This window comes from Tenrec ecaudatus, chromosome 4 (assembly GCF_050624435.1).
Source record: "Tenrec ecaudatus isolate mTenEca1 chromosome 4, mTenEca1.hap1, whole genome shotgun sequence".
Taxonomy (NCBI): Eukaryota; Metazoa; Chordata; class Mammalia; order Afrosoricida; family Tenrecidae; genus Tenrec; species Tenrec ecaudatus.
The window spans coordinates 40,513,145-40,532,987 of NC_134533.1; the positions used below are offsets into that span (position 1 = coordinate 40,513,145).

General features: G+C 45.4%; 1 protein-coding gene across 1 annotated transcript in view; it reads left to right on the forward strand.

Moving 5' to 3' along the window:
* MPPED2 (metallophosphoesterase domain containing 2) overlaps positions 1-19,843 on the forward strand; it is a 210,567-nt gene that overhangs the window by 105,105 nt on the left and 85,619 nt on the right. Inside the window, exon 4 of the mRNA XM_075548390.1 lies at positions 13,042-13,267. Within this exon, the coding sequence (XP_075404505.1) occupies positions 13,042-13,267 (226 nt within the window). The remainder of the gene's footprint in view (positions 1-13,041; positions 13,268-19,843) is intronic.

A 19,843-nucleotide genomic window follows, 5' to 3' on the forward strand; every position in this document is an offset into this window, starting at 1 on the left:
CACACAAAAACCTATTGCTATTCTCGGGGAGTTTCTTCTTGGTTCTAGCAGAAACAATTAGGAGGAAACAGTCACTCGGCCTTGCTTACCTATTCAGCAGTAGGGTAAGGATCCGGTGATGATTGACATCAACCGTAACCGGATGCCTCAATTTGGTTGTTCTGTTTCCTCTCACCTCCCTTCCTGGAGAAGGATTCATGTGGAGAAAGAACCACCTGCTAGCAGGTGGTGAGTGGATTCTCCAAAGAAGTAAATATTCTGGAATTGACCTTGTTTGGGTTTGACCTCTGCTTGAATCTCTAGAGGAATACATGCTATGCTGGTTGATAGCAGAAAAATAGGCTGCGGTCATAAGATACCTAGTTGTGAGAGGCATTATTGTGGGATAGGTAAGCTGGCAAGGGAATTTTGTCTAACTAGCAGAGTGCTTATATGTGTTTACCTTTAAATGGTGATGTACACAGTGCTCACTACTCACTATTGCCACTCATCTATTGCAGTTAGTCTGTTCATACTGGCTTTTACATCTCTCATCCCAGCTGGCCTTTGAGTCTGTTAACTCATATCAGAATTTCCTCCTGGTTCGCAGAGTACAAGTTGTGAGTTGCCATCTTGTTGTCTCCTGATTTCTGATGTCACCATGCTCTTGGAATGAAACTCTGCTCGGTCTTGCTCCTCATCAGACTTGGACTGAAGCATTGTGATCCCTTGGGTCTCACTGTCTGATTTCAGAAGTGGATCGCCAGGTGTTCCTTCCTGGTCTGTCTTTGCCTGGAAGCGCAGAAGCAGAGCAACACGTGGAGCCTCACTCACAGATGAGCAGTGGCCAGGCATGAAGGGTGTTGACTGCGAGTCGCATCTACATTTCCCACAGAGGAACTCAAAATTCTACCACGTAGTGCCCCCACAGTCTAATTATAATTCAGCCAACAGGTTTCTGAATCGTAGGGCCCCATATAAAGCTGGCCAAAGGAGCTTAACTCTTTCCTAGGCTCATGGTCTTCCTTTCTTTGGGTAATCCCCTAAATTCCCCTGGGGGGCTAGTGGGTGTGAAATATGTCCACAACCATAATAACATTTGGGAAATGCCTTCATTAGTAGGGTGCATTGTCATAGTGTGAGGCTGACACTGCCTTGTGCTCCATGGAGACAGCATGATAAAGCCAGAGAAGCACCTGGAATTGTATGATCTGAGAAACAAAAAGGGCCAGAGCTGCCTGGGAATTAAAGACAAACAAAAACACTGTAGATGGTGGAATAGGTATGAGGAGAGAGAACTGGTGTAAGACACAGACCAAGCTTTATCAGACTCCTGAATATTTTATGACCACCTGAAGGGGGGATTTTTGTCAAGGAGGGAAAGAGTTAAATTCCGATCCCACTTCTGCCACCAGCTCGAGACTGTTGAACCAAGGCAGCACTTTGCTGCCACTCGGGTTCTTCATCAGTGAAACAGAGTTGATTGATTGAGTGGCTTTTCTCTTTAATTTATTTTGTTAGGCCAGGAACGAACTCTTCTCCCACATTTTAAGTAAAGAAAAGACAGGTGTTCTGAGGAGCACAGGAAAAGGCTTTGGCCACTCAGCCCTGGTCTCTTTCTTCACATTCCCCTGCTCCGGCTCCAGGCAAGCTTCGTGAGAGCTCGGCTTTCAAACAGCCCGATCAGATGGTCCCTAAGGACAGTTTAGGTTACTAAGCTCTGATTTATGGACTCACTATAGGGGACACCTTAAAGACTCAGAATTTGATAAGGAAGGGAAGATGACCACCTAGCACAGTGGCTGTGTGATCACTTTATCGATTTTTATCAGGCATGTGCATATCTGAAAATCTTAAACTTTTCAACATAGGCTAGTCTCTCTGCATAGCTTTAGAGAAGTACCACTGTCTGAGTCTATGAAGGAGTTGGGAATGTTTTAGATGAGGTGGAACCCTGAATCAGAATCTAGATATCATCCGCTATACTATTGATTTGTGAGTAAGTGACCAGTACTGGCACATTTTTGGGTGCTCAATAAGTATTAGAGGGAAAGTATTTGAATAACAAAGGCGGAGAGAGGTTTTATGTTCAAGGTATACATTTTGCAAGATTAGGATTGTTTCGAAAGATGGGACTGTGTTTGCTCTGCATACAGGTGGAAGCCTCATCAGCCCATTCATTGTCATCTCTAAATTCCACATGTCTGGATACACTAATATTTCTTTTGTTAGTTTGAGGGACACACTGACCCTTGGCTTTCTGCCTTCAGAAAATCAATGTTTTCTTTTCCATCTTTAGAAGAGTCTCTTTCAGATTAGTGACTCTGTGCAGGCCTGAGGACTTGACCAGTTTGTGAAAGCATTGATGATTTCTTGGATGGTAATTGGTTATGCTAATAATAATAACAATAACACAGTTAACATTTATCGAGTGATATAAGAAGTAGCAGAAATGACCATTTCTGTATGTGCAGTCTATTGTTTCATGCTCACCAGATCTAGGGGGTAGTCGATTCCCTCTCATTGCCATTGGAATCAGCTGAGGTTTGAAAGGGTTCACTGGGAGATAGTTGGCTTCACCAACATTGGGAAGGGAGCAAACAGCACATTTCATAAGGGATTCCGTTTGGAAAAAGACACGCCATGGGCTTAAGCCTTCCCACAACCCAAAGAGACAAGTTCTGTTTCTGGAATAGTTTCACCAAGGAAAGCCCTCCTAAGGAAGCCCCGCATCTGCAGTGACCCCTGGGAGCCTGCCACTTGGAAGATGCAGAACTGGGTACTTTTAATCAGATTTGAGGAACTAACTGGAAGCCACAGTTTGCCTTCAAGAACATGTTAGCCTGTGTGGAGATAAGTCACATGTGAAGAACTGAGCTGTCCAGTGGGGTAGGAATATTAGCTTTGATTGACTTTGGTTTCTTTCATACCATGTGTGAGCTTTAAAAAAAATCATTTTATTGGGGGCGCACACAATTCTTGTCAACCATGTGTGTGCTTTTGAAATCTCCACCTCATTTTTAAAATAATCACTTTTTTATAGCTCTTATCACAAGCCATACATACATCCTTCATGCCAAGCATATTTGTATGTGTGTTGCCATCATCATTTTCAAAAACAGTTTCTTTCTTGAGCCCTAGGATTCAGCTCCTCGTTTTCCCTCCTTCCCTCATGAACCCCCTTGATAATTTAGAATTTTTTTCCGTGTCTTACACAGATCGGTTCCCCGTTTTTCCCCAACCTACCCTCCTGGTATCGCTACTCTCATTGTCGGTTCTGAGGCGTATATCTGTCCTGGATTCCCTGGTCTAGTAGGATTTGTAAGGTAGAATTGGGGTCATGATAGGGGGCGGAGGGGGGGCGGAGTGAAGGGAGAGGAAGCGTTAAAGAATTAGGGGAAACTTGTTTATACAACACCCTGTCTCGTCTCTTTCTTGTGATCCTTTTGTGAAGGGATGTCCAATTGTCTACAAATGGGCTTTGGATCTCCACTCACCCTCCCCTCATTCGCATCGATATGATTTTTTTGTTCTGAGTCTTTGATGCCTGATACCTGATCCCATCAACACCTCATGATCACACAGGCTGGTGTGCTTTTTCCATGTGGGCTTTGTTGATTCTCAGCTAGATGATCGCTTGTTTATCTTCAAAACTTTAAGATCCCAGATGCTATATCATTTGATAGTCCATCTCATTTTATATTCATCACAGCCTCAAGATTAGAACTGTGACTTTCTCTATTTTTAGGTGGATTTTAGAGAATATTAAGTAATCCGTCCAAGGCCATTGCCTTAGTGTGCCCTCTTGGCACAGTGGTTACACGTTTGGCTGCAAACTACAAGTCAGCAGTTCGAAACCACCAGCTCCTATGCAATAGAAAAATGGTGCTTTCTACTCCTATAAAGAGTTACAATGTCAGAACCCCACAAGGACACGTTTACCCTGCCCTATTTGGTCCCTATGAGATTCCATCAATGCCGCAACCCTTTCACACAGTTCAATACAGTTCCTCCTGTGGTGGTGACCCACCCCCCCCACCGCCAACCATAAAATTACTCTCCTTGTTACTCCATCACTGTCATTTTGCTACTGTTATGAATCAGGCAACCTCTGTGAAACGATCGTTCCACACACACACCCCTACCCCCAAGGGGTCGCGACCCACAGGTTGAGAACTGCTGGAGCATGCTTTTATTTGTAAGTGTTATATTTCAAAAGCAAAAAGGAGAGAAATAAAATATACAAATTTAAAAATAAATTTAAAAAATAATCAAGTTAATTATTTTCGAAGAGACAAACGAGGGTCACAGGCTGCAAACTCCTCCTGTTTCCATACTCATCAGACTTAGCTATTGATTTGACTGACAAGAGAAGGAAAACTCAAATGGACCTGGGTTCTTTTGTGATGCACCAGCCCGTTTCCAAGGACAGCAGCCGGAAAGACCCGTGGGAGTGAGCGTGCAGGGAGACCATGCAGTAGGACCGTCTGAGAGGGAGATCTTGGCAGTGAGCGTGCAGGGAGACCATGCAGTAGGACCGTCTGAGAGGGAGATCTTGATAGTGAGTGTGCAGGGAGACCATGCAGTAGGATCGTCTGAGAAGGAGATGCGTGAAAGAGAGCCGAGGAAGAGGAGGGAGTGAGGAAAGGGACCAGCAGAGGACTTGGGCCTTACAAGGTTTGTAACCCAGAGCACGGAGGGAGGCTCCTGGAACAGGGCATGGGTGGGATCTGGATTCTGGTGGCGATGAACAGGAGCTTCGGCTGCACAATGATGAAAGCACTCCGCTGCCCACCACAAGGCCAGTGATGCGAGCCCACCGTGTGCTCTGCCGGAGAAAGATGTGACAGTGACGTCAGGAAGACTGCCAACCTTCCAAATCTGGATGGGTGATGCTGTACTGCTCTGTAGGGACTGTGAGTTGGAATTGACTTCGTGGGAGCAGCGCTGGGTTTGGTTTGGTTTGGTGTGATCAATGGAGGAGGTGTCAACTGAGAAAAAGTCTTGACACATTAAAAGCAAAGCCAATCCTACTGCCATTGAGTCGTTTCTCATTCATAAAAACTTTATCTAGGGCTTGGGAGGCACTGTACGTTGTTATGGGATCAGTCTCATCTTGATCTCTCAGAGCAGCTGGTGGATTAGATAAGCTGACCTTTCAGTTAGTCGTCTAATGCTTAACCGACAGGAGGGTATTCCTGGCCTTCAAGGGATGTTTCTGGAAGAGAATCAGCCTGGAAGCCAGCTTGCAGTGGGTAAATTAGGAGCAACTATTTGTCTCTAAGTTGGTAAATTATCCTTTCATACAGTAGCCCACCTGGGCATGGGAGGTAGCAGAGAGTGGCAGGGTCTGTGGGGGACTGGAGGATAGTATCAGTTGTCGTGTAGATTTTTCCTCAAAGAAGCCAGCAAGCCAACATGTGAGAGCCTCTGGTTTCTGAAAGTCAGTTCAATGTATATTTAAAAACAAAACAAAATTGAGCACCAACCATAATACATCTGGACCAAGTCGGACTTACCAGATGCTCCCTTCCCTCCCCGGGGATTTGGAAGTCAGATGAAGATGCATTTCCAAAAGCAGGGCAGGGAATGTTTAGGATTTGCACGAGGGAGAGAGAGAAAAAGAGAGAGAGAGAGAGAGAGAGAGAGAGAGAGAGAGAGAGAGAGAGAGAGAGACAAGGTTGTTTTTTTAATTTACTCAGGATGGATTAAGTATAGGTGGAGAGATAAACTCATTTGTAACCTAAGGAAGAAGGTTCAATCTGCAGGGGGTACAAGCTGTAGCCCTCTGAAAGAGGACGGTGCTGGGTGCCTGTGGGGTGTGGGAGGAAGGAGTGAAGCAGGCAAGCGGCCAGTTGCTAGAAAGAAAGTCTGGAGGAAGCCGACAGACAGAGTGACTGGAAAGTGCGGAGAGGAAGTGAAGCGACCTCAGTGAGCTAACCAGCCGCCACTGAGTGACCCCGGTGACCGCACTTACTCCGTAGGACTTTCAGTGGCTGATGTCCTGGAAGTACATCACCAAGCCTTTCCCAACACCCTCTCAGCGACCTCTCTGTTCACATGAATAGAATGTGTGTCACATGTCCACATCACATGAGGAGCTCCAGGGGGCCGGGAGCCAAAGAAGAACATGAAAACGTTTTGCTCTGAAAGCTTTGAGGAATGGTTGGCAGCAAGCCTGTGAATGATGAGAAGTGCTGAGTGCCAGTGAGAGGCCAGCGACCTGTCGTGGTCCTTTGGTGTTCCGTGAGCCATCTATTTGTGCCACACCACGAGGCAGGAAAGACGCAGGGTAGGAGCAGGCCAGCTGCCCGCAAGAGCTGTGCTGGCCTCGTCGCCTGTCGCTCTAATTTCAGCTGCTGCGCTGATTCCCCACCTTTTCTTCTTTCACACACGACCGATACCATTGAATTAACGGTCCTATTATTTGCTCCATTTTTTAAAGTCAGCTTGTTTATTATTTTGCCTACGGAAACAAACAGTGAAGCTCTGTATCATTACTTACACCACTAAATAGTATCTTCCCCAATAGGAGTTTTCACCACCATGCAAACCGATGTGGACATTTTGTCAAACAAGTCCAAACTCCCGGTCGATGGCTGCTCATAGGTATAGGACCGAATAGAGGCTGCAGCTCTTTACGGGAGTAGAAAGCCCTGTTCTTCTCCCTTGGAGAGGCTGGTGGTTTCTAAAGGCTGACCTTACGGCTGGCAGTCCCACAGGGAACCACTGTGCTCCCAGGGCTCCTATGTTTTGTCAAAAATTAATCCCTAATCCACTGAAATAATCTGGTGGTCACGAGCAGAATGGACACCATGTCTGGGGCAAGGGCGAACTTGCTAGTGGGCAGAGTTGTTTAGCACGTTTCCGAGCAGAGCTTTTCCACTTTCAAATAACTCTAGATGGCCGAGCTGTTTTATACAAGCCGGCCAGCTCAGATGACCCGATCTGAATAAAATGGATGAAGCTGCCCCCCCTTTGCCTGGCGATGATAAAACAAGGCCATTTGAATACCAGTACGCTTGAGTCTTGGCTGCTGCGGCTTCCAAGCTCATCCAGGCTGGAGGGAAAAAAAGTGCTAGAATGCCATCAAGTAAGAGGAGATTTGTCAACGTCTCTGCTTACTCATTTCATATAAAACACAAAGGTCGGCAGATTACAGATGAAAGGTCAGTTCAGCCAAAAAAGAAAATATGTCAGACAATTTCATAACACAGGTAACAGGATGGAAGGTGGAAGCTGCTCCATGATCCACAGAAAGAGGTGAGCTTGCCGGCGAGGTGTAAATAGCATCACTGTTCTGAGGCTGTTCACTTGGGGACTATTCTTTATGCCAAGTCTCCAAAATTTGATTTAAACGGCATCGAGGAGGCCTATCTTCCTGAGAAAGGTTTACTTTGTGGCAGTGTGTTTGTTTTTTAATTGATTTCAAGTGGAAGAAATAGCAGTGTCCTTCCTTTGCCCTGTTTTTCAATCTCCTTTCTCCCTTCCCCGAACCCAAACTCTGAAATGAAGAAGAAATAGAAAATCTTAGTCTTGCTGGAGCAATGTGGTGCCCAGTGAAAGGACTGACAAGGAGTCTCTCATGGCATACTGGTTACGAGTCAGGCTGTGATCCCAAAGGTCAGCAGTTTGAAACCAGCCAGCTCTGAGGGAGAAAGACAGGCTTACTACTCCTGTGAAGAGTTACAGTCTCAGAAACTCACAGGGTCAGCTCTACTCTGTGCTAAGGGGTTGCTATGAGTTGGCAGTGAGTTTGAGTTTTTGGTTTGGTATCCTCATGAAAAAACCAAGCCATGATAGCATGATTTATGTAAGTAGACTTGCTCAAAGATTGTATGCACATAGGACCTGCTGGAGGTACAATTACCAGGCCAGTGTTACAACGTTCGTTACAGAATCATCATATTGGAGTTGTGGGGCATCCCACAAATCTCCAGTGTGTGTAGTGCTGGGATTTCACATCTCTGCTAGTAGCGTGTTTCATTGGTAGAACATTGTAGGGAATTGCACAAAATACAGTTACCATTCAATCCTAGTAGCTTGTGACACACATCGCATACCTTATTGCCTTATGGGGATGCAGATGATCAACTCCCATAAAAATGCGAAGAAGGGGTCTTCTTTTTCCTTATATCACAGTCTTGCGCGTTGGTGGGTGGTATAATTAGATGCCATCTCACCGACTCCCTGGATACAACACAGAATGGAGCACTGGCCTCCTTTGCCCCATCCTCACAATTGTTGCTGTGTCATCAGCTCATTGTTGCAGGCCCCGTGGAGCCCAGCGCATGGAGATTGAAACACTGCCTGGTCCCGTGCCATCTCCACAATGGCTGCCAAATTGAGTCCACTGTTCCATGATTCTCTCAGTCCATCTTGGTGAGGATCTTCCTCTTTCACTGACCCACTACTTTACCAAGCCCGATGTCCTTCTTCAGACCCTTGTCGCCCCTGATAATATGTCCAAGGTCCCGGAGATAGAGTCTCACCATTCTCACGTCTAAGGAACCTTCTGACGAAACCTTCTCCAAGACAGATTTGTTTGTCCTGCTGGCAGTCTATGTTATCTGTCATTTTCTTCATCAACACCATAGCTCAAAGATCTTCTCTGATCTTCCATGTTCATCGCCCAACTTTCACATGCATATGAGGCGATTGAAAACACCTTGGCTTGGATTAGATGCACCGTAGTCCTCTGCATTTGAGCACTTAAAATAGGTCTTTTTAAAACATTTTTATTTTTGCATAAGGAGTTTAATGATTATTTTTAAATATCTCTTGTGGTGGCTCATGTAGGATTTCTGTATCTTAGCTTTCTGCATTGATCATTTTGACATATTTAGGGGGTTTTCTTTCTTTTTTTAATCATTTTATTGGGGCACATACAATTCGTATTACAATCCATACATATATCCCTTGTCTCAAGCACATTTATACATATGTTGCCATCATGGTTTTCAAATCATTTTCTTTTTGCTTGAGCCCTTTGTATCAGCTCCTCATTTTTCCCCTCCCTCCCTATCTCCCTTCCTTATTAAATTTATAAATGATAATTTATAAAAAAATTTTCATGTCTTGCACTAGCGGATGTCCCCCTTTACTCCTTTGTCTGTTGTCCATCCCCCTGGGAGTGAGTTATAGTTAGGTCATTGTGATTGGTTCCCCCTATCTCTCCCTACTTTTCCCCCTCCCCACTCCTCCCACCTACCTTACCCTTACTCTCCTGGTATGGCTTCTCTGAATATCTGTCCTGTATTCCCTGTGTTTCCAGCTCTTATCTGTACACTTGGTCTAACCAGATTTGTAAGGGAATGTCCAATTGCTTACAGATGGGCTTTGGGCCTTCACTCCTCACCCCCTCACCCCCATTCACATTATGAGCTTTTGCTCTAGGTCTTTGATGCCTGATAATCCCATCAACACCTCATGATCACACAGGCTGGTGTGCTTCCATGTGGTCTTTGTTTCTTCTCAGCTAGATGGTTACTTGTTTATCTTCAAGCCTTTAAGACCCCAGATGCTGTATCTTTTGGTAGCTGGCCACCATCAGCTTTCTTCACCATATTTGCTTATGCATCTGCTTTGTCTTCAGCGATCATGTCAGGAGGTGAGCATCTCAGAGTGCTGGATGATTAGAACAAAATGTTCATGTGTTGAGGGAGTACTTGAGTAGAGGCCCAATGTCCATCTGCTTCCTTAATACTAAGCCTATAAATATATGTACATAGATTTCACCATCATCATATATAAACACATTTGCATATGTACATGCCTGTATTTAGATCTCTATAAATGCCATTTGCCTCCTAGTTCTTTCTTCTATTTCCTTTTACTTTCCTCTTCGCCCACTATCATGTTCAGCCTTCAATTGGGTTTCAGTAATTCCTCTCGGTTACATTGCCCTCGATCAAGCCCTACCAGACTTCCTACACCCCCCTTGCCATCGATTTTCAGTCACTTGTTGTTCCCTTGTCTCTGGATTTGTTAACACCCACTTCCATTATTCCGTCTCCTCTTCTCCCATGTCTCCCCTGCCCCACTGTCGTCCTGTTGTTCTCTCTTCTGGCTTGTTGATCCCACCTATCCCATCAAGGTAGACATGAAGAGACAATACGCACAAACACAAGACTGAGCAAAATAAAATAACAACATATAGCTACAACAACAACAACAAGCCAAGGACAGAAAAAATAAAGGCTATAAATAGTTCAAAGTCGATTTGTTGACCTTCACGAGTGTTTTCCAGTCTAGTGTGATAGGGTGCCATGCCCTAGCCCCACAGGCTATTTTGGCTGTTCCCTGGGGACTTCATTGCTCAGCTCCCCTTGCTGCTCTGTTGCGTGCCCCCAGCGTCTCGCCTCGGTGTGGTGGGTCAGGGCGGGCACAATCCCACTGTGCTTCTCCGCTGTTGTTCCCCATGGTGCTATGGGTCAGTGAGGACCATAGTGTTTCGAGGTGAGGCCGGTCTTATGGTCCTCTCTGTGTATTGGCTGCTCTCAGCAGAAATACTGTCTTCGGGGCTTGGTGGGCCAGGATGTGCTCCACTCTCTCTTCCTCCCTACCTTGTTTGCTCCAGTGTGCTCTGATCAGACACATCCCTCTCCGTGTGCTGTTGCTTCAGTGCTGTCCTCTGAAATGAATTCTTTTGGGGGAAGCAGGGGCTGTCCACTTCGTTGGTAATGAGGCTGGGCACTCAGGACTCTGTCGGTTCCCCCTGCTTCATGCCAGTGTTGTGTTCTCTTCTTGGAACACTGGGTTAAAGTCCGGTCCCTCTTTTCCTTTGGAGAGATAAGAAACACCCTCCCGTTGGGTGGGTTAGTGACCTGTTCCTCCAGCTACCCATGTCTTCCCCCCCCCCCTTTTTAGTGGGCTACCATATGTATCCCTGAGTTTAGTCTGGCCCCTGCCATATTACCTGGCCCTCACCCAGGGATGTATGTATACCGTAGCTTCTTCCCTATGCCCCTTTTGGATTTTTTGAGCTTACCCCAGCAGACTCATGTTGTATTGCCCTTTTGTGCTTGGCTTACTTGACTTAGCATGATTTCCTCCAGATCTTCCCATGTGGCGAGGTGCTTCATGAGTTCATCTCTGCTTTTTAAGGATGCGTAATACTCCATTGTATGTATGTGCCACAGTTTTTTAATCCATTTATCTGTTGATGGAAATTTAGGTTCTTTCCAACTCCTTGCGATTGTGAACTGTGCCGCAGTGGACATTGGAGCACAGATGTCTGGCCTTGGTTTGTTTCTTGCCTCTTCTGGGTATATGCCCAGTAGGGGGATTGCTGGGTCACATGTTAACTCTATTTCCATCTGTTTTACGTATCGCCAAATCGATTTCCATGATGGCTGTACATACCTACAGGTCCCCCAGCAGTGGATGAGAGTTCCTATTTCTAACAGAGGTCTTTCTTAGCATATCACCCATCTTATTGATAGCTGAGGCCAGTGGCATATCACACAGTAATCAAAATGACCCTTTTTTGTTCCTGTCAAACTTGGTCACAGCATTTTTGGTTTGATCTCTTTGTGGCGGTCTTTCCTGAAATGACACAGCACGTTCATATCGCTCTTAAGACGCTTTAGCAGTGCACTCGCTACACATGTGATTTTGCTACTAACTTTATAAACTTAAAAATTAAAAGCTAAAGAAACATCAGTAACATTACAAGATTATAATCTTGTTTTACAAGCCATCTCAATCTCAGCAGACCCATTTTTGCACGGGATTGCTGAGGTAATTGCGGGGAGTTGATATGTAGTCATTGGCAGTGTCATCTGAGTTTTTGGCAGTTGGCATGACTGAAACCCAAGTGGACCAATGACAACAATTGAACCAAGAAAAAGAAGAAAATCAAAATGATTTTCCCCTTTAAGCTTCACGAGTCAACTCATTGACTCTGCCTTGCTGGTAAGGACCCATTCTTACAAGTGTATCCAATTTCCTGCTAGTAGTAGCTTTAATTCTTCCTAGAACAGCAGGAAACATTAATTTTGCATTAGACCCCAGAGTTTCAGGAAGCAGGAATTATCGGGGCCATTGTCCACGCTCCCCTTCCCACCCCCCAATGAAATAAGATCAACAGCAGCCTGGCGAGGAGCTTTCAAGGATGAGTGGTGACAGAGTAGAGAAAAGGGCATTAATTTCAGGATGGGACAACTGCCCAGCACTATCTCCCTTTGGATTTTGGTTCTTATAACTACACGATGAGGTATTAATATGTATGATCTGCACTTTATTCAAACATTATAAATCTATGCAGAAGTCTGGTGTTTGGGTTTTCCTTTATAGCTTTCATTCTTCTTCCCAGAATTATCTGATTTTGATCGGGAAACTTTTGCATAAAAGGCACACACGGAGAACTCCCATTTCCATACCATAAATATTAAAAAGGGGCTTACACTTTACAGTTTCTTCTCCCATCCCAGTGGGAGGGGAGTTAGCCTTCTAATCAGCGGCCATTAATAAGGTTCCTTTGATTCAGAAACCAAACGGTAAAACTTAAAATCAGTCCAGCAATATGAAATAGTGCTGTGTGGTCCTTTTCATCCAGGGAAATTGTCCTACGCTCGGCTATGCCATGGGGAGTTGGTTTTGTTTGGATTTTCTCGGTGGTGTGAAGGCTATACTAGAAATCCAGCAGGTACCCGAATAGTTAAGGATAAGTGGTTAGCTTACTTCTTGAGGAGCAACCCAACCTCAGCCCTTTTATAAATGACCAGGTTTTAGCCCATCTCACCCCACACTTATGCATTCCTTGCACGGGGCCTTCATCACGGCGATTCTGTAGGGTACAGGAGCTGGCAGCAGAACACTCCATGTCTCCTTAGTAGCTGGCTCAGCTTCATAGCTGCCTTCCATCTCCTGTTGTCATTTTTGTGTGTGTGAAGCGGAAAGGGGTGGTCATAAATTGCGCTTCGTATGGAAATGCAGAGGAACGCGGGAGCCGTTTCATTTGGTTTGCTGCCTGCTAATCACGCAGTCTTGCCCCGTTGTACTTTGTGATGGGAAATGAACATGCTAATTGGTGCTCCCCCCCCCCCTTTCTTATTTCAGGAAACCTGCCGTATGAATATAAAATAGTGATTGCTGGAAACCATGAACTGACATTCGATAAGGAATTCATGGCGGACCTTGTGAAACAGGACTACTACCGTTTTCCCTCTGTGTCCAAATTGAAACCCGAGGATTTCGACAACGTTCAATCCCTCCTGACAAACAGTATTTACTTACAAGACTCGGAGGTAACAGTGAAGGGATTCAGGATATACGGCGCACCTTGGTAAGTGTACCTTCGAACATGCCCCTCGGTTTGTTGTTGTGCCCCCGCCCCCAGCAGTAAGGACAGCCCGTAAATGAAAACAGTGAGAGTTCTCCTTACTGCTACATTTTCCAATAACGCACATCTTCCGATCCTGCTACGAAAGCAGAGAATCTACTTGTTTTATTGCCATTGGAGTAAAGATTCCATTAGGCAAGACCAATGGCCACTGGGGTTTGGTGGCCATGCGTATGCTAATGTGACAGGAGCTGTGAGTGCACCTGTGTGACTCAGAAGGTGCGGGAGCAGGAGACTCCACCGGCCCCTCACCCAGAGTCAGCCCTAGGTAACTCATTTCCCTCTCCTTCCCCACTGGGAGTGATCATCAAAGATCTAGCTCACTTAATTCAAGCTTTCTCTGATCTTGCTGCACATCAGAGTCCGCAGTCACCTCCGTAGGTTCCAGAAGCCCGTCCCTGGAGTCTTGGATTCACCTTCCTGGGATGGAGCCCAGCCTGGGATATTTTGTATAATTGATCGCTCAGGTGAGGCAGATGCACAGGCAGTTTGGAAGTCAAGGACCTCGTACTGGAAATCTCAGACGTGAGCTCTAGGAAACATTGACTGCGGACGCGTTTCTTTTGGGGCCAAGAGAGACAGCATTTTAATTTTGGCCCGAACACTTACTGGTTGTCCGATTGTGGAGAAACTATATCAGTCAGCTAAAACCTCATTCTCTGAATCTCTAAGATGAAGAAAATAATGCCTACATTAGAAAGTTATGATGAGGATTAAACTAGGTGAAGTGTGCCAGGGGTTAGACAATACCTGGTCTGTTGCTTACCATTATTTCTTGTCTTGGGTCTGCTAAGTACGCTTGTGTACGTGGGAAAGTTCCTTAGTCTGTAGACCCGGCTTCTTTCTCTGCAAATGGAAGAGTTACACCAGAAGATCCTCTATGTTAGGCGACTCCAGAACTATAGTGTTTCTTTCTCTTATGGGCTCTTTGTGTAGACAGAGTTGAAGATCTATCTCAGGGGTCCTCAAACTATGACCTGCGGGCCACGTGTAGCCCAACGAGGACATTTATCCAGCCTGCCGGGTGTTTTTTCCCCATTTTGTTTTTTTTACTTCAAAATAAGATATGTGCAGTGTGCATAGGAATTTGTTCATAGTTTTAAAAAAAACTATAGTCTGGCCCTCCAATGGTCTGAGGGACAGTGAACTGGCCCCCTGTTTAAAAAGTTTGAGGACCCCTGGACTCTTATCTTTTACTCATTCTATCTAGAAAAGAATCACACATGCTCCAGAACAAGGCTTGAAGAAGATCAGTAGAGTGAATTCAGAATGGCCACCTCACTCCGTAGTTTGGCTTGTCTGACTAAGTTGAGATACTGTCTGTAAATATCTATGTCCTTACTCATTGGTCTTCAGAAAGACTGGTAGATGATGGGTACAGGGAGTAGCTTTCTGTTTAAAGTCAACCTGCCAATGAATATGAACTGTAAATGGGGTGCTTGGGCAATATGCTAGGCACAGTTCTAACTCCTTTCTTATTCAGTACCCAGAACCCCTTTAGGATTAGGAGACAGGAACGATTCTTATTTCCATTTGACAAATGAGGAATTTCAGGCACAAAGTATTACTACCTAAGAATTACCCAAAGCGTAGGGACGTCAGCATTTGACCCTTCAGAGTAAGACTCCACCTGGCGTGGTTTGGCTACGCATCCGTGGCGGTATGGCAGTCGGTCACTATTAGCTTCAGATCCAGTGTCTATAAACTTTATGAATGTATATTAACTTGGCTTATTATGTAGGGGGTCATCCACGGCAAGAGAATGGACAGTAAAACAGTCTCATCAAGCAGTTACCTGAAAACTGTTTGAGGGTAATGCTGCTGTTTGTGTTGGGCGCATTTGAGTTGTCCCCAACTCAGAGCGACCTAATTACAGCAGAAGGAAACACAGTCACGTCCCCTCATCACAATTGTTGCTATGTTTGAGTCCATCTTTGTAGCCACTGTGGTCCATCCAGGCCATGGATGGGCTTCTTCTTTCTCACGGGTCTCTATTTCACCAGCATGATGTCCTTTTCCAAGGACCGGCCGCTCCTGATAATATGTCCAAGGTATGGGAGAAGACGTGTTGCCCCATCACTGTTAAGCAGCATTCTAGCGTCCTCTGAGACACACTCGTTTGTGTAGCAGTCCTTGGTATTTTCGCCAACACCATAGTTCAAAGGCTTTGGTTCTCAGTTCTCTGTTCTTCCTGGTTGATTGTCCAGCTCTCACGTGCACAGGGAGCACTTGAAAATGCCATGGGTCGGTGTGGTGCACTTCAGTCTTCAGGATGACTGCTCAGCTTTAGCACTTCACAGAGGTATTTGCAGTAGGTTTGCCTAATCCAGTAGGCTGTGTGATGACTTGACTGCTCCTTCCAGGAACATGGGCTGTGGCTCCAAGCACAGTGAAAGCCTTGGCAACTCCAATCATTTCTCCACTGGTCATCATGTGGTTTCTTGGTCTGCTTGTGAGGATTTTGGGTTTTCTTTGCACTGAGTTCTGATCCATACTGAAGGCTTTGATTTTCACTAATAAGTGCTTCAAACCCTCTTGGCTTTCGACAAGCAAGATTGTGCCAACTGCAGATGACAAGTTGTTAATGAACCTTCCTCGAATGTCGATGCTTTATAGCTCGGTTTCTTGGGGGTATTTGCTCAGAATAACGATCAAATAAGTACGTAGGATATTAATATTAGCATTTCTGGGTGAAAGGTAGAGGAGAGCGGCTATCTCCAGCCTCACAGCCTAGCTCGTAATGAAAAGGCAGCCATTGAGGCATGGTCTCTGATTGACAGAGAAGCTCTATATATGAGTTAAGATCTTTCCCCCCGCCCTCCAAAGACATTAAAATGTTTTCTGAAAAATCGTCGAAGGGCACAGAATATTTATGACTGTTCCTGAACTAGCAGGACTTTCAGAGATCCCTGCATTGATAGTTGCTGAAATGATGGCAGCAGACAAACGCCCTCCTTTATCTGAGCAGATTCAAGTCAGTTCAGGGCAGCGTGTAGCGAAACCCGATGAGAGCAGTGATGGATTATGGGGGAGGGGTGACTTGGGGTCCCATCACCTATCCTGCAGCATCTCAAGAACACATACGATGGGACAGGGTGTGATCCATTGATGATGCTGCAGGAAACTGTAGACGCGACATAATCCGAACTCAATTGGCTCATCCCATAACATTTTAATTTTAATATTAGAGGGGATGGTAAAGTCAAGAAAATAAGCAGCATTAATTAGGCTTCTCAAATATTATCTTGAAATCGCTTTTACAGGTGTGGTTTGGATCTCCCCGTGAAGATATATGATTAAAATTCATATTCCCAAGACTGCTGGCAATCTGAATATTGATCTAGGAATGTCTACATTAACGTGACTTTAAAGTAAGGACAATAGAGATGCTCCCCAGCTCTACTTTCGGGAAACCTGGAGTTGTGAATGGGTTTCTTAACCTCTCTATGCCTGTTTTCTCACGTGTAAAATGGGAAGTGACAACAGTGATGGTCCTCGACACAGGGCTACTTTGCGGATTAAATGATGAGGCTGCTGACTGCAAGGCCAGCAGTTTGAAACCAGCAGCCAACACCACAGGAGAAAGACAAGGCTCTCTATTCTCATAAAGAGTTACAATCTCATAAACTCCTGGAGGCAGTTCGACCCAGTGCCATAAGGTCACTGTGAGTCGGAATTGACTTGATGGCTGTACGTTTTTGGTTTTAAAATAACAACCCACAAATGCATTCCATGCAGAGAGAGAGCACTTGAAAACTGGAAGCTATTAACAGGAATAACAGGAGATTTGGTGCTTCCAGCCTCCTTTATATCTTTGTTAACCTTTAAGATGGGCAGTTGTACTGCTATTCTGACTTTGCTGATCGGGGGAATCACTTAAGTTCAGCCACGATCTCTTTTGGAAAGCCGAGTGGTTGAGGTCTCCCTATGTGCATCAGAGGAAGACTCTCCTCCACATCAGTGGAAGATATTTCCAGAAGTAGCTCTCTGGGCCTTTCTTCCAAGGTGCCTTTGGGTGAACTGGAACCACCAACCTTTTAGTAAGTAGCTCAGCACTGAACCACTTGTCACCGCCCAGGGACTCCAACCCTGCCTCAGGATGCCTTCAAGCAGGATTTGAGGCGTCTGTCCATGTTCTTCTGCCCGCCTGTTCTTCCAGGAATCGGGGAGACAAGATCAGGAGTGTTACTTTGTCTTCTTTGGGAGTCAGTGTTCTGTCCACCAGTGGCTTTATGTAACTTCTCTCTCTCTCTCTCTCTCTCTCTCTCTCTCTCTCTCTCTCTCTCTCCCCCTCCCCCCCCCCTTTTCAGAGTAAAAGGTGAGGCTCCTGTGTTGCCAGGCAGGTTGTCTTGGATCCCTGGCCTTGGTTTTCTTTCACCAAGGCGCTTCTACTTTCCTTTCTGAACTCTCAGTTCAGTAAGGTCTTTGCAAAGGCTGAATGAGCATGGCTAGAGAGAGGAGACAAAACGCGGACGTGTCCCATTGTAACCAAGCCAATAACTCTTGGTCTCATCTTCGAGTTTTTGCTTACCTCGAACAGGAGTAGGGGCTCTGGTGACGTAGTGGGTTGTATGTCAGACTGCTCACCTTAAAGTCAGTGGTTCAAACACACCAATGGTTTCCCGGGAGAAAGGTGACGCTCTCTGCCCTCCAGGGTTGCTGGGAGCCCGAAGTGAGTCAATGGCAGTGTGCACAGTAGTACAGTGCTGCACTGGTAGCCGGCAGCTTCGTGCAAGGTAGATTCACTTGTGAGAGTTGGCATTTAAAAATCGTCAAACCTTTTGCATTTTCCGCTGATTTTATTGGCACTTCGGATACTCAGTGCCTGTGTACAGAAGAAACTGGAGTAATAATTGATCAACAGCCAAGCTGCAAGACGAAAGAGTCTGCACAGCCCCGACCAGAGCCAGGCAGTTGTATTGTTCGGCCAGCGCCTGCGCCTGGTTCTGAACAGAAACACACCGCTGGCCTCCCGTGGCTTTTCATGAATACGAGTGGGGCTTTCCTGGGCCTGGGAATTTGATCTCTATGCTGACCACAGGGTCAGGAACAAAGAGCACTTTTTCACAGCAGAGTGGACCCCGGTGTAATCTGTCAGGTTTAGTAACTGCGGAGGAAGTGCAGTAACTTCTGCAGCAGGAAAATGAGATGGAGCCTCGGAAGCCTAATTCTAAAATGGCTGAAAGAACGAGAGAGAAGCCATTGGGTTGCATTTTCAAATGGACTATGAAGCAGGATCTTTCCCCCCACCCTTCCCGTCATTTTGTATCATAAACTTGGCTTGTTTGTTCATCCGTTTCATGTCATCTTCTCGCGTCTTTCATAGGGGGAGTTAAGTGTTGATTCCACTCTCTGCCGCATTTATAATTGTGTTTGCACACAAATAGCTACAAGGTTGTTCACGTTTCCTTCTGATCAGCACAATAGTACTTGGTGTTTACCCTGTCAGAAAAGCTTCAGATGTTTTTATTTCCAATTATAAGTTTTGTAATGCATCGTGTATTTTGCTGACAGTCTTCAACTTCTTGAAATAGCGAACAAATTAACAGTAGATATTGAGTGAGAGGATTAGAAAACCAATTGGCAACCCCTCTGATAGGACTTGGATATGGGGATGGGTGAAATGGGCTCATTTATTTTATTTTCACAGTCATACTTTGTAATTAACTTGGGGGGGAGGGGGGAAGGAGGTAGCTCCACGTTCAGCAGAAAAGTCCTTTAGCCTGAAAGAATGAGCCTCTAAAACAATATTGGTTCTGTACCATGTGTTCAGGGATTTGGGGCATTTATTCAGGAGGTTTCAGAAACGTATGGGCAGAGGGGGGAAAAATAGTCTTGTGTCTGTGTGTTAAACAAATAAGCACTCTGCTTTTACATGGCTCTGTTTAAAGGCCCAGGCTAGCATTCCATTTTTCTTGGCACTGGGCCCTTCGACGCTCCCATGTTGAAGCCCTTGGTGGTTCAGCCTGGTCTAGAGTTCCAGGGCTCTGCTTACATTTTTTGCCTGTTTTAGAATGCAGCTCACTGCTCTTAAAGCCACACCGGATCATATTCACTTCTGGTTTAACAACTCACCCTGTTTATTTGAAAAAGGAGAAAGCAAAGCTGATGTCCGAGCTTCCTGCCTCCCATCAATGGCCAGTCCTATCCGTGAAGACCTGGTTTGCAAACCAGTTTCGACAGTTGGTTATGTGGGATTCAGTTGACACCAGCTCCATCCAATTGCCATTTTTATAGCTTGTGTAGTGTTTTTAATCTGATGTGTTGCTGGTGGGTCGAGGGGCTTAGGACGATTTGGGTATGCATTCAGTGGTGCTTAATCTCAACCGTTGGCACAATCTTCCGTTTTTATCTGCACGTTCTCAGGGAGCAGCTCATTTAGCAATCAACTGTGGTAAGCCCTGAATTGGGATATGACATTTCATTCAGAGAAGGTGCACATGTGGTACTATCGTTGGACCCCACAACAAATCTTTCAAAGAAGAAAGATATCTAGTAATAGAATGATCCTATCAGCAA